Raw genomic sequence first — 16,396 nt, 5'->3', positions numbered from 1 at the left:
TACCGGTGTTCCCTCAGCCTAATCTCGTTTGATGAAGATTAAAAAGAGAAGGAAAGACAAAGGGCCGGCCTTTGTTATATCTTCACAAATACCGATGGCAATACACATCGCGCCGGCTAGCTCCTGGTCTGTGGCTCGACGCTGGAGCTGCTTGGCTGGAGCGGGTGGCTCCTACTGGCGGGTATTACTGATAAATAAATCAACATGGAACTGTTATCCCAAAGAGGGCCGAACGACACGGAGAGAGAGAGAGAGAGAGAGAGAGAGAGAGAGAGAGAGAGAGAGAGAGAGAGAGAGAGAGAGAGAGAGAGAGAGAGAGAGAGGGAGAGAGAGGGAGGGTGAAAGAGAGAGAGGGAGAGAGAGATAGAGAGAGAGAGAGAGAGAGAGAGAGAGAGAGAGAGAGAGAGAGAGAGAGAGAGAGAGAGAGAGAGAGAGAGAGAGAGAGAGAGAGAGTGCGGAAAGAAACAAGGCAAGAGGAAATGCTTGACGTGCTCATGAAATTGCGTGTCTCTCACACACACGCACACACAAACACTCTCACGCACACACATCCACGCACAGACACACATATACACAACCACACGCACATACCCACACACACGCAAACACAAACACCCACACCCAAGCACACACACACATGCAAACACACACACCCACACACCAACACACACGTGTGCCCTGAGCAAAAGAAAAAAACCAGTTGGCAGACGAGCGAGCCCACCGCCCCAGATCAACACAGGCCCGGCCTGCGTTGCCATGCGGGGGTAGAATGTGTGACGGGGGTGTGACGGCGGGTCGCGGGCACACTGCAGTCTGCATGCAGCACTTGCCACCGGCCTGCCAGTCCCCTCTAGGGCGGCTGTGAAAGGCCTACGTGTCGGAGGAACATTCCAGAGCGGGGATCGCGTGTAGGCAGTCAGGGGAGAGGTTGTTGGGGGGTTGGGGGGGGGACAGGTCCGACAGCACACCAACGGCAGCACATCACTCTCGTGCACGCTCGTGCACGCCGGCTTCTCCGGAACACACGTGGGATATTTCCAGAAGACACACACGTGATAGGTAAACACACGCATGCACGACGCAGAACATTGTTTTTCCAAATGGAGATAAAAGTTCTGTAGGATCAGAGTGTGGGCTTGTGTTATATTCTTGTAGTCACCTAAACTTCCTGAATGGGTCCGTTATTACTGTGGATGGCAGAACGTGGCAGCTACATGTCACATGTGAGATTCTCCTAATGTGAACAATATGAGTTGATGTTTGAAAGACTTGCTGAGTATGTATATTCTTCCGATGGCGACTCTGCCAACCCCAAGCCTCTTACAGGATTCCACAGATTTTGGCCAAGTTCTAATTATTAAATTGCCTTTAATGGTTTGAGGTTGACGCTCTTTATTTTTGTTCTTATTATGAAGTCTTGTCACGCTGTGAAAATAAACCTGTTGGCCCCGGGGCTGATGGCCCCGGGGCTGATGGCCCATGATGTCCCTTTCTCTCTCACTCTCTCTCTCTCTCTCTCTCTCTCTCTCTCTCTCTCTCTCTCTCTCTCTCTCTCTCTCTCTCCCTCTCTCTCTCCCTCCGTCTCTCCTTGTCTCCCTGTCCCTCTCATTTCACTGTCCCTGATTAGCATTCTCCATTGACTGGCATGTCCCACTGGCTGCCTAACAGCCGGCTTTAGGAGATGAGGTTAAATTGTGTCTACCAAAAGATTGCATGCTTGAGTCACTCTGCACCTCTCTGCTATCATGTGATGTAATGTGAGCATGCCAGGCGCATATCCCTGCACATATCCTCCCACACGCATGCACCAGCGCATGCACACAACCGCACGCACACACAAACACGCATGCACACAGGGGCAGGCACACACACACAAGGGCATATCCCTGCACACATCCTCCTCCGTCTCCCTCAGATTACCAGCAGCCCACCTCTACACACACACACACACACACACACACACACACACACACACACACACACACACACACACACACACACACACACACACACACACACACACACACACACACACACACACACACACACACACACACAAAGACCTCTTTCCACATCCCTGGCCACAGTTCTGCCCTCTAAAACGGTGATGGGAATTAGTGTGGCTGCTCAGTCCCCTGGAAAAGATGATTTGTGTTGCGATGGCTGCCAAATTCACACACACACACACACACACACACACACACACACACACACGCACGCACGCACGCACGCACGCACGCACGCACGCACGCACGCACGCACGCACACACACACACACACACACACACACACAACACACACACACACATATACAGACTCACACACACTCTCACACACGCACACACACACACACACACACAATCACAGACACGTTTGTATGCATGTAAAAATGAACAATTAAATAATGCAATTATTATTGATAATTATATTATTCATTTGAATAACAAATGAGTGATATGTATTGCTTTCAATTTGATTGGTCCTTATTATGTCTTACTATAAAAGAAACTGCTGTTCACCCCACCATATATTACAATAATGAATTGTATGAATTACAGTGCACCATTAGACATAACCTGTGTAAACCAACAACGCTGGGCCAAGCACTACACTCCAATCAAATATTTATCATCATGAGTAGCTGTTGTCATGGACACGGAAAAGGACTTTAACCAAGAAAACACAAACACGCATAAAAAATAACAATTACCAGCTTCGGCCATGCCAAATGAAGAGCGTTCCAACAGGTCCCTAGCACGAGAGAGAGAGAGAGAGAGAGAGAGAGAGAGAGAGAGAGAGAGAGAGAGAGAGAGAGAGAGAGAGAGAGAGAGAGAGAGAGAGAGAGAGGGAGAGGGAAAGAGAAGGAGCGCAGGAGAGAGAGAGAGAGCCATGACAGACGATGCATCCTAGCACGCTGCTGGGACAGGCCAAGCCATGTTGACTTAGAACCCAATACTTCCTTACAAAGGAACGGGGAACCAGCTCCAGCCAGCCTCCTTGCAGAGCACTAAGGAGTCCCAGCAAGCTGAAGCAATATTATCCAGCTTAGTGTTGCTAACATTAGATGGGTGCCTCCGTGCAGATCCCTCTCTTTGTTTTCTCACCGAGGGACGCTACGCTAGTGCTGTTCACTTGCCCCTTTTTCCCTCTCTTTTCCTTTTTTGTTGTTGTGTTGGATTAGAAAACAACAAAGCGACAGGATCCCACAGAGAATCCTAGAGAGGGAAAACAAAACAGAGCCCAGCTCCAGTGTACGACCGGGACTAGTTCATGTTCATGAACTGAACTGAGTCGAGGGGTAGGGTGGGGGGGGGGGGGTTCACGTCGCCGACGGTGACGACCTCATACCCGTGTCCATTTTTGGATTGTGAGTTCCAGCCACCGCGGGAGGGAGTGACCAGCAGACCTGCAGAGCAACACGCCACCGCCACCGCCGGCAGATTGTGAGACCGTCAGCATCTCTGGCCCGGCGGCAGCGTCCCGGCCACAGCTAATTAAAAAACAACAATTTCACAGGAGGGCACTCCTAACAATTCAGGAAAAAGCCCCTCTCAGCACACCAGGGCATCGTCCAACACAGGTTTACAGGCATGGGGGGTCTGCAAAGACAGGTTGCAGGGAGCTTTAGTTTTTATAGCTCAGGATCAGTGACGTCTCGTTTATAAAAAAGCAAAGGAATTAAGCTAAACAAATTGCCTCAACCGTCATTTAAAAAATGAATCACACGAATGAAACGCATCACCGCCCACACACAAAGAGGCAACACTGTGTGAGTGCTGCATGGATCGGGATCAATCCTGGATCATAATTGCATTCAAGCCATTGAAAACAATCTTGGGGGATAATAAATATGACATGGTGTAGGTGCTAACAACGTGATAGCCTACTCATTATGACGCCGGGCTGCACCCTAATCACCGCTTATCGTACAAGGAGGGGAGGGGTGAGTGGGTGGGGGACAGAGAGGGGTGTTGTCCCAACACTTGGGTCAGATGATAGCCTTATTACACGGCCGCCTCCAAACCATCTGTGTGGTTAGGGAGGGCCCTCCTCCGGGGGATTGGATCTCCCTCCTTCTAATGATGTATAATTGACCCCTGAGCGCCGGGGCCAGCGGCGGCTCTCCAGGGGTCTGTGTAATTCCACTCTACACTTATTCTAACATACCGCGGCCCAGGTCTTAAGGTGAGAGCCCCTCCCATGGCCCCGTCGTAGGGGCCTGAGAGCGCCGCGGGGACCGCCTCAGACATGGACAGACCTCCTCAGACGTACTGACATCCTAGTGGAGAGGATAAGACGAGAAGGCGCCGTATTGATCCTGGAGCAGAGAATAATATAAAACAGGAAAACAAAGCCAGCACCAAGATCGCTGTTGGTTTCTGTGCTGTAATGTTTTCTTTCTATTGCAGTCCCTTTTTTTCACGTCATTCTCATGCACAGAGACGCTAAGCAAGCAGAGAAATTAATAAAATACAACACCACGGTCTACTGCTTAATATATAAGAGAAAAAAGGAGAGGATGAGAGGGCTCATAAAACCATATCTTGTTAATACACATAATTACGCTCGATGCAGTCGGTTGCATTGAACTACGCTGGTGGGAGTTGAAATAGTGAGCCTCAAAAGTGGTTTGCTTGTCTGCACGTAAACCTTTGCCAAGGTGCGAAAAATAAATACTTGCCAATTGTTTGATTTATGGCAGGCGGCGAGGGCTGATTACAGGTCATGAATCAGTTGACGTAGAAATGTAATTATGCACACAGACTTCTGTTAGGCTGGGTTCGCTTGTCACTGCCTTGAGCACTTTGAGGCTTGACAAATGCACCTTAAACGGGTGTCATAAAAGTCAAAAAGGTGCCAATTACACCTTTAAGTATCTCATCAATGCAAATTAAATAAACAAAAAAAGAGGAGAGGATGGCTGAGTGGTTAGACGCCGTGGGGACCCTCCGACGGGGCGAGCGTTTGACCCGAGCTAGCGTTGTGGAACCGGAGCGAGGAGGAGGAGGAGGAGGAGGAGGAGGAGGAGGAGGAGGCTCAGGAGGAGAAGAAGAAGCAGAAGAAGAGAACGGGGGGAGGAGGACTGAGAGACGGAACATGTGATATATGATGGCGTGAGAGACCAGCGGCGCCCTGTGGGTTGCTGTTTTTGGCGTGGATGCTGGCGGAGGCGCCACGCATCCCCACACAGCACAGAACATACCAGCAGAGGCAAAGCAAACACGGGGGTGAGAGGGGCCAGCGGATACCACAATGTGAGTTCATAGGCAGTCAATACCATAACAATCTATCGAGCCGCAGAGCTACACGAGATAGACAGTCAAACACTGATGGTGTCCAGGAGGCCCTGGGTAACACTGAGAGGATCGAAACAGCCTCACTCTCATATGCTCTCTATTTTTCTCCATCTTTGATTTTTTTTTAATGCATGATAAAGACTGCATTGCTTCATATCATTCAAATACCAAGCAAACAACGCAATAAGAATGTGTGTTAGTAGGCTGAAAGAGCAGAGGTGGTCCCAGACTGGACCCTCTGGTCTCTGTGCCGAACCGCCACTAAGCCACGACGCCGTGACGATGGTCTCCCCTGGCAACAGCTATGGATTTCCTTTTGTTATCAACTGACTACACTCTGCTGTCACGTCGCTGTTGAAAGGCACACATGGCGATGGATGTAAGTCATTGTTGGGCTGAAGGTGTCTAGCAGAGAGCCATAGTGTCCCGGTCATCGGCCTGGAGTTGTCAAGAGGGCCGGACACAAGAAGCAGAAAATGTGGAGACAAGGTGGAGGGCAGCCACGCGATGAGAAGCACAAGGCTGTGCTATGGGGTAGGGGGGGGGGGGGGGGGGGTAACCCTAACCGTACTGGCCTAGTTATTCTCCCCACTTTAGTCTGTTTATCTTATTTATTTTATTTAATTACTTTGCATATTTTATTCATCTAATTCACATGTTTCTTTGTTTAGATTCTACATTGAGGAGGTAATGTCTGGTTCAGGTTTAAGGTGGAAATATATGATGAGCAACAAAAGGTTTCTGGCAAGTAATTACTAGTAATAGCACTAGCTCCACTAAACTATAGGACTATAATGCAACTATCATAATAATAAGCATAATAATAATAAAAATGATAATATTATAATATTATAATAATAATGATAATAATAATAATAATAATAATCATCATCGTCATAATCATAATAGGATAATAACCGAAATAATAATTGGATAATAATAGTAATAATAATAATAATAATAATAATAATAATAATAATAATAATAATAATAATAATATAATAATAATAACCTTTTTATAATTATTAATAATATTATGGTTATTATTGCTGTTATTATGGCCATCCCAATAGCTTTCTAATGTTTCATGTTTAGGCTGCAGAATATCGTTATATTCAGGCTAATATCCTATTAATACTTCAAAATAAAATGTTAGAATGCAGTGTGTATCTGTATGTGTCTTTATGTGTGTCTCTGTGTGTGTGTGTGTGTGTGTGTGTGTGTGTGTGTGTGTGTGTGTGTGTGTGTGTGTGTGTGTGTGTGTGTGTGTGTGTGTGTGTTGTGTGTGTGTGTGTGTGTGTGTGTGTGTGTGTGTGTGTGTGTGTGTGTGTGTGTGTGTGTGTGTGCGTGTGTTTTTTGTGTGTGAGCGTGTGTGCGTGCATGATTATTTTTACAAATTCTCATTTGACAAATCATGGAATGTATTGAGAATGGTATAATTTTCGCCGAATGTAAAACAAACCTTCGCCAATATTCAGGGCCTGAGATCGACCAGCGTATAGGCCTATGTGAACGAAATTTATTTCTATACCTGCGTGAACAATATACAATTGTTCTTTGAGTTGGAAAACATACACGCTTAAAACAATATGTATGTATTTATCTCTCTATAATATTATATACTTATGAACTAACACCCATCAGTAATTAAAGCTGTTACAGACCTACTACATTCGCCGTCCTTCATTTCGCCAAATCGCGATATTGGGTTTTAAAATATGGCCAATAATGATGAAGTTCCAGCCCTATATTTATTTGATTTTGTTTAATTAAGAATACTACTACTAATAATAATTATAATGAATAAAATAATAATACAAATAATAATTGTAGGCTATTATTATTATAAGTAATAATAATAAGTAGAACAAGACAATAAATGGTAATAATAATAATAATAATAATAATAATAATAATAATAATTATCATTATTATTATTGTTCAGCGTTTATAGGCATAGGCTTATGTCGGCTATAAATTTCGTAGTTCCAGAAAAGGTGCGCCTTGTGACATTTCTCTTGCAGGATGTGATTGAGGCCCGCTTATTAACCTTGCGACCGGTCAACTGAAAAAATAGATTAAGATGTAAAAATACAATAAAATAGCTCGGCCTAAATATGGCAATAGGCGATGGCGACTATAATGCAATCTTCACCTCCACAGCGAGGGCCCAAGGCAGCAACAGCAGGAGGCCGCTGCAATGTGAACCAGTGTGTGCAGTGCGTGTGTGTGCCATCGCAGAAAATACCGCATTGACTTCAACTTGATATGAAAGGACGGGCTTACTGTTGGTAGTCGTGCTTGCAGTAAAGTTTCCGTTCCCTGAAGTAGCAGCTGGTGGTCAGGGGCTGCTGACACACGGTGCACTGCAAACACTCTTCGTGCCACGAGGAGTCGTTGACCCTCATCAGGAAGCGGTCGGAGATGGGCCGCTGGCACCCCTCACACACCGAGGGGTGCGGGCAGTCCGTCCCTGCAAAGCAGCGGCCTGGGTCAGTCATGTGCATCGTGGAGAATATCTAGATTCATGTTTAATCCCTAATGAAGTTTCTGATCGAACTTTGGTTAAAATAAATAAGGCTAATAAGCGTATGTGGTCTGTGGAAATTACAACCGGATCACAACCCGTTTGAGTTAAACTAATAAATTGATCATAGGCTATAGGTCTGATCTGTGGCCTGTATACACAACATTGTAAAACAAGTGATACTTTTCGTGTGTTGTCATTTAACTGTGCTCCATGCTATACTGATTAGCCGGTTATTATGTTGTTTTGATAAACAATTCAAACGACAACACACATGCGTAATTACCCTTATTAGGACTGGGTTTATAAATAGTGCGACGCATTCCCTTGCCCATGCAGGCTCAACAATTTAGTCAATACATTTCCTCAGCTTTGTAGGTATATCTACAAGTAGGCCTAAACTGATGGGTCCTGAACCGGACCCATCAGTATAGGTCTCGAACCCGCAGCCGAACGGAACTTACCGAGCATGACCCCGAGCGTGGCCTGTCCGGAGCGCAGCGGGTGATCTTCCATTTTAATGCCGTCCAACATGATGTAGCTGTTGAATTGTTTCTCCGCGGAATGACGTCCCGACAGGATACCTGTTTCAATATCCATAAGTACAGGGTCACACTTCCCTCCCTAAGCCCTGGAACTCCCGCAATCAACTGAAGAAGTGAGCGACCGCTCTCGGTGGATAAACCTGTTGAAACTAACCAACTGAGCAGGGAAATGAAGAAGAGTCCGAATGAAACTGTGCAGGCTTCACGCCGGACCAATAGATTCCGTTGGTGTCAGAGAAGAGCAGTTGCGTAAATGGCACATTCAATCAAAAAACAACCTCTCGACAGTCACCTGCTATGAGACTTGAAGAGCTTTGCGTGTTTCGCCTTGTTGGGTAACTTGTGTCGCACTATACGCGGAGATCCTCTGGAAAGTAGCTCGGCTTGATCGCGATACCCCGAAAATATGACAGCAAAATCCAAAGATTGGGGGGGTAATGAGATGTCCCGGCGCTATAACTCTTGGAGAAGTATGTTGGGAAGCTGATTCCCTCGGATCCCTGTCGCTCGGAGAAAGTCTGAGAACGAGGCTGAGGCTGAGTGGATCCTCCCACTGCTGACTCCTGCACGCATGGACACACGTTCGGAGCCCCTTCACTGCGTTGGGACGCGATTGGTGCAGAGTGCACTGGATTCCGCCCCGACGGACCCAAGAACAGAAGATGAGCAGCTCACCGTGAAGAAGACAAAAACAAAAACATAACATTTATACTACGGTTTGTTACTACCGTATACTCCGTAATATAATAATACAGAACAATAATATCTACAACAATGAAACGTTAACGACACAAAGTGATAATACACTACTAAGGACAACACTAAAGGAAAATGTAAACAACAATGCAAAGATCAACCACAGAAAGAACAACATAATAACTATATTAATTTTATTTTAATAATAATTGCTTTATAATGATTATTATATGAACGTTTTTATTATTATTATAATGTCTCATAATCAACATTAACAATTATAGAAATTCGTTTTCATGGGAATAGGGAGCATAACTATTTGTATAGCCTAACTGAAGTTAAGTGATGGTCTTCAGTTTACAATATGCTGTCACTTCCTCTCTTCTGTAGAAACTGAAACGTTGTGAGCCTCGTAATGAATCGAGTATTGGGGAGATTTTTGGGAGGAGAGCTGCACGCCAAATGGTATAATAGCGATAAGCAATCTGATATAAAGGGACTATGGACGTGACGTGTTGGTGATCTCCATCTCTAACCTCCAAATAGACCCTGGTCTGGATGAGAGGCGGATGAGAGCTGGACCTGAGGGATTTTCCTCCAGACGAGGGTTCGTCTCCGCGGCGGCTCTGACCCGCCGAGTGAAGAGGCCCGATGTGTTACTGGTATGATTATAATTATTATATCTATGCGCAGTGCATGCAGGTTGACTCTTTCATAAAGTATCCGCTCATATGGTCCACAGCGTGGATGCTTCGAGCATGAATATAAAGGAAACGTTTTGCATACACATAAACCCAAGGCAGTACGCTTTAGATTGGACTGCATGCAGGGTAACACGTCAAGGCCCAGGTCTAATGGTGTGAGGTAAATGTAGGTTGGTTTATTTAAACAAGATGTAGGGAGATATTCCAGGCCTCTTTGGAACTGGGGTGTCACTAATCGGATTGTAATTTTCCCGTCGGTGGGCTGAATGTTTTCATTATCTATAGCTTCTCTCTAAAGCCACGATACGCAATTCAGCCGAATCACAAGATGTACACATCGGAATTATCCTGCGTTAATCATGTTTATATTAATATTCATACGAAGAAGCAAAGTATTTTTCTTAAATAACGAATTTAAGACATACGACAAAATAGGGCTAGTTACCAATCTATATTACATAGTTGGGCTGTATAAAAACATAAAAACAAATGCAATTTACAATTCAATAAATAAATACTAATTCATTGAAGAAAGGCCTAAAACATACAATTACAACAATTATTGATTAGGCCTATTCACATATTGATATAATTATTGTTATTATGATTAGAAGCCTATGTAAAGTAATGCATGATAATGATATTAATAATAATAATAATCAGCCCGCATAAACATGTTGCATATGCCTAAGTTATGCTTCTGTCATTTAAAATCACTCCAAAAACATAGAGCGACCTTCACTTTTTAGCTTCGCTATGTTTCGTTCTTTGTAAGCTTTAACCAGAAGTTAGAGTGGTTGAAACTAACAACCACTCTGGGGTTGTTGATTGGTATTTACCTTCCACTCACAGGCCGACGTGTTTTTGATTGGATATCCTCACTGAACCCTGCAGCAGATGACCTGTAGCCTAGTTTGGTTGGAAGGGAAATTCTGAAAACTGCCAGTTTTGATCACGTTGCCCTCTGCTGTTCAGAAGAGGAACAGCACAACCAAGAGTCAAAGCAGGAGGAATTAAATACAGAATTCCTCAATGGTTCAGACTGTGTTTTTAAAATTGATGGAGAGCTTCAAATTTTATGCCCAATACAGGCCATTCATACATGGGCCTGTTACCAAACATTTTGCTTTGGCCAGTATCAATTATATGTTCATCGTGATCAAATACATGGTGCAGCCTAATAACCAGCCTATACGTTCATTTGTGGATAATGGGGCTCGAAAACAATCAATAAATCAATCCAGCCAATTCCCCCCGCGGTGTGCATGGGCCTCCACACGCTGATCCCTCCCACAGATCAGGCGGGTTAAACCACGTAGCAGGTGAGCTTTCTGTGGGACCAGCTCTGAACTCAACTGAAGAAAAAGGTAAGCGTCTCCATGGCCATTCTACACCGTGACATGGTGACGGCTTTCTGTCTGCTTATTGGAAACTATAGTCAACAAGGGTTTAAATGTTCATTGTGAGTAGTTTTGAGCCATATCTTAACGAAATAGTGTGATATAATGTAGGCTACGTGTTCCCAGTCTAGTCCAACACTGGCCTGTACCGGTTGCGTTTTTATTCATCAGCTTAGAGAAATTATTTCGGGAAGCGAATCATTTTTTATAAATACAGAAATATCAAAATTCAACCAATGTGTTGAATTGTGTCAAATATAACCTGAAACTGAGTGGAATTCCTCATGGAGATTTAAGTGGATAAGACAATTAGTTAAATACCTACATCTTATCAGCCTTTAGATGATGTAGGCACTAGCACTAGGCTATGGAAAATATATTGGTTATGATTAACTAATAAGCTACGAAACCTAAATAAATAGCTATACACATTATCCTACAGCATAACTATAGCATAACATCAGCTAGACATTGAATCAGTTCACTGAAGAAACAAGACCGCTTCCACATCGAATAGTTAATGGAGAAAAAACATAAATAGGCCTACACGCAATTAAACGTATCTATTTATTAAATCGATATTTCACGAAAGGCGATCTGAATATTCAATTAAAGATGGTCCCTCCCAGCAGGTCTGGTCAGCGGTCCCCGGAGCATCGGACCACGATGAGTAGGGCCCATTAGCTCCTTTATTCTGTTATATAGCCTACTGCCATGTGCATATTCGTAAACTTTATAACACTTAAATACAGATTATCTTTGTTTACCCACAATTTATCACAAAACTAAACGAATTTCCTGATTATACTAATAAAATAGTCCTACTTAGGCCTTGAGGAACATGTGAGGGATATTCGAAAGCACAGCAGACACGGGCCTCATAGTCTAACAGTGTAATAGTTGTCCAAATTGGGCAGAAGACTTTGATAGTTAACTCACTTTGATGTTTTAACGAGGGTTTCTAAAAAGCTAAGCTCTTTGTGGGATACTCCTCTGCGCAGGAGTGCCGTGTTCCGTGGTGCCGATCGCACTTTATCAACACAAATAATTAGAGGTGTTTAAAGTTTAAACCAATGTTTGGCAGAAATTGAATGTCAACGAAATGGCATTTGCAGGTGTACGATTCTAAGGCAATTGGCCTAGTTGTAACGGGATGGATTATGGATATATATATATAAAAAAATATGTAGGCCTATATATATATATATATATATAGGCCTAGGCCCTATATATATATATATATATATATATATATATATATATATATATATATATATATATATATATATATATATATATATATATATATATATATATATGTTCAATATCTATCTCTCATAGGCTGTATATAAACATTTTTTAATTTTCGATTAGGATCTTGTGTCAAGCAACCGCCAGTTCATATCAGCTCTTGTTCTAACAAAGAAGAGCATTGAGGGTGAAAGTCCCCATTTGGGTTTCACCGGGCATCGGTTATTTCCGACCCATAAAGTATTGCGATGTTGCGTACAAATAGCCCACATTTTCTACTTTAAACAACAGCTATTCATCAGACCCAGCGAGATTCTTATTTAACAAAACCCCGGGCCCCCCCGGATTAAAGTGAAACACAAGATGTCTGTTTGGCCCGGGGGCCAGGCTACTGCGTAAAGATACACATCACAACTCCCGGTCCGTTTCCTTTTCAAAGTAGACCTTGTTTATTTTCTAATCCTGATAATAGTTTTTTACTCCTGCAAACATTTTGTTTGGATGCAGGTCTAGACCTTTACAGAATTTGGACCGCGAAACGTTCTCCTAACCCTTCATACGGTGATACTGGCTGAGCAGCCCTCGGCCCGTTCAGGGGCCCCAGGAACAATCCTGGGCCACAGGAACAGCCCTGGGCAGAACACACTATAGGCTCGATGCAGGACGTGTTGCTTTTACTTACTGGATGTACCTTCTTCCACTGCTAAATTCGTTGAAGTTCTTGACAAGTGCTAAAAATAAGAAAAATAACACAAATAAAATGGCGTAGACCTATATAAAAGTGACCCGGGAGAAAAAGCTATGAGTGGAAAGGAAAAAAAACAACGAAAGAAAGACTTTGGGAAACGATAACATTATTTTACCATTATCGACGGTTTCCTTCACTGATGGATGGGCCGATTGGCTCCTCGTTGTCTCTACTGCCGTTCACTCAGTCAACACCATTGGTTGTTGTTCTCACACATTTATTATTTCATATTTCATATTAATCCAATAAGAATCACAATACCCGCGCGCAGAGCAAATTAAACACGGATGGTTGGTATAGCTTTTAAGTTAAACGGAAAGTAGGCCTAATGGAAATTATGAAACATAATGAGATTTTGTATCCAGGAGTAAATAAGCCTACCATACAGTAATAAATCAAATTGGCCATTTGTGAGCTATAGGCTAATCGTTTGTAGTAGCCTAGATAGCTTTGACAACTTGAAGGACATTACAGATTAGCATTTACTCATTTGTATGGCAGGGAGGCCGAGAGACACACACACGCACACACACACACACACGCACGCACACACGCACACACGCACACTCTCTCTCTCTCTCTCTCTCTCTCTCTCTCTCTCTCTCTCTCTCTCTCTCTCTCTCTCTCTCTCTCTCTCTCTCTCTCTCTCTCTCTCTCTCTCTCTCCTCATGAAAGATGCAGCAGCATTTATGCATTTTGTCAATTGACTCGGTGCCTCCCTAACCATGGCGTCTGGTAGGCTCTCTGTTCGATTTACAATATTAGGCTACCCCCTGCTGGGAACTGTGAGACATTACACGGTAGCGTCACGGAATTCTAAATAGCTGATTCTAAACCATGGTACCATTTTGAGCCCATTCGATTCTGATTATTAGTACGATGGCGATTTGAAGATGCCGTCAGCAAATTCTTCAGTCTATTCAAACACAGCCATCTCAACTCATAGTTACAATCATGGTTTTATTTTAATGTCTAGTTAAATTATGAACAAGTGGAGGACCAGGACATATTTACACACACGCACACACACACACACACACACACACACACACACACACACACACACACACACACACACACACACACACACACACACACACACACACACACACACACACACACACACACACACACACACACACACACACACACACACACTATTATTTGAAGGCTGGAAGAATGGCCGCTTTAATGCGGTGACTTCCTGGATGTCCCTGCTGCCTCTTTGTTTTTACCTCATAGCGGGGAAACATCTTGTTTCTGCCTGAACTTTGCTCATAAGCCCAGAGACATGAGGAACAACTTAAGACTAGTCCATCTTAAACGGAACCAATAGTTTGTCTCTCCATCACACACAAACACACACGCATGCACGTACACACACACACACACACACACACACACACACACACACACACACACACACACACACACACACACACACACACACACACACACACACACACACACACACACACACACACACACACACACACACAGACACAGACACACACACATATACACACACACGCCACCTCGTACACTCTGTGCCTTTCCCCAATTGCTGTCCCTGGCCTTGTGCAGGAGGAAGCTAGCTTAGATCAGTCAGAATCTCACTGAAACGCAAACAGAAATCACCAGCAAAACCACAAAAATACCCCACAAACAAACAATACCAACAACAGCAAACACAGACAGAATCAGACAACAAGCACCGCCCTGTCATTGAACGTTTCCCCTGACAGAACCCGGGCTGGGCGGCTTCAGCATCAGGCATGATTCCCTCCGGTTCCCTGTACACAGAGCGAGGCAGGGCAGGGGAGGGGAGGCGGTTTTAGGATGTGTGCCATTACCAACAAAGGCCGGACCCCGGTCCTCATGTGGAATCCATCAATCCTGCCTGTCTGCTGTCTAAACTGTAGATGTGGCTTAATAGGCCCACTCTGTGGCTGAAGCAGTGACAGAAATGCTCAATACTTCGACGTACACCAAATCCTGCAACTGGAGACTTCACGGCTGTTTAATCACCCGGGGGGGGGGGGGGGGGGGGGGGAAACACACCGAACCATTTTTAATCCCCAGTACACAAGCCCTGAGCTGGGGCCCGGTGTTACAGACAAAAGGACCCCGGAATACAAATGAAGTCATTTTATCACGTGTGAGCATCACTGTGTGTACAGAAATGTGCACTGGAGAAAACATAATTTAAACCTACAAATAAGTAACGCGTGCATAAGTAATGTATGTTGTTACACATGATGAAATCCACACATACACACACACACACACACACACACACACACACACACACACACACACACACACACACACACACACACACACACACACACACACACACACACACACACACACACACACACACACACACAGACACACACACACACACGCACAAAGACTTTGAGCGCGACATTGCGCTCACTTTCGTGCAGGCCCATGCTTACGCCGGGCGCTCTCTTGCCGGATTGTGAGCGCACGGCTAATAAGCCGCACTTCAGAGAAGAAGGTAGAAGCCTGGCCAGATGCGGTGCAGCTGGATGGATCCGGCCGGGAGGATCAAGACAGCCCCTGACACGAGGGACCGGCACTGTGCATTAGGCGGACAGCACCAAAGCCCCCATCCGCGGCTGCACGTGCTGCTTCACCCAGAAGGGGAGCACCGTGTTACAGCCCACCAAGGGGCTCTGTACCAGGACAGCAGCACCACGGGGGGTACGTCGCTTTGTAGCCGTGATCGGCAGGTTAGCCGTAGATGTTAGCCGCTCCCATCATTGCTTTAAGGTTGCATTGTTTCTTCAAAAAGGCCCGGTGTCTCCCCGGACACGACAGTGGGGCCGTTTTTTATTTTAAAAAGTGTAGCATGAACTAATGGGTGGAAAGGAGGTAGTAGGGGAGAGCGCTCGCGGCTAGAGACCAGGGCTTTGAACTGTGGGGTACGGTGCTGCTTAGCAAGGTCATACTCAGAGTTTAAATAAACAGCCCAGGGGTCACAGACAACCATTAGCTTATGTCAAACTTTTTTTGGGGTTTGGTTCAATGCATTAAAATTATGTGATTTTTGATGACAAATGCTACACTAAACTCCAGTGTTTTGTTTATGGCAGCATTAAAATTGCAGCTGCATAAAATTATGCATAAAATTCCATTTTATAAATGCAATTCATCACAAGAGTGATCAAGGGACCCTTGACCGATCGGCTTCTCCGTTGC

At 44.6% G+C, this 16,396-nt stretch overlaps 1 protein-coding gene across 2 annotated transcripts in view; it reads right to left on the bottom strand.

Annotated features, from left to right (window-relative positions):
* The window catches only part of lmx1bb (LIM homeobox transcription factor 1, beta b), a 41,543-nt gene extending 32,548 nt beyond the window's left edge, over positions 1-8,995 (bottom strand). Inside the window, exons 1-2 of one of the 2 annotated variants that reach the window (XM_030359554.1) lie at positions 8,289-8,995; positions 7,584-7,770 (exon numbers count right to left, since the gene is read on the bottom strand). In XM_030359554.1, coding sequence (XP_030215414.1) covers positions 7,584-7,770; positions 8,289-8,424 — 323 coding nt within the window. In that variant the 5' untranslated portion in view covers positions 8,425-8,995. The remainder of the gene's footprint in view (positions 1-7,583; positions 7,771-8,288) is intronic. The other variant, XM_030359553.1, reaches the window with a different exon arrangement.
* Between the last annotated feature and the right edge of the window lie 7,401 nt (positions 8,996-16,396).

Source organism: Gadus morhua, chromosome 6, assembly GCF_902167405.1.
Source record: "Gadus morhua chromosome 6, gadMor3.0, whole genome shotgun sequence".
Lineage (NCBI taxonomy): Eukaryota > Metazoa > Chordata > Actinopteri > Gadiformes > Gadidae > Gadus > Gadus morhua.
Note: the sequence above shows the minus strand (reverse complement) of the source record. Positions and strands in the feature narration are given on the sequence as shown.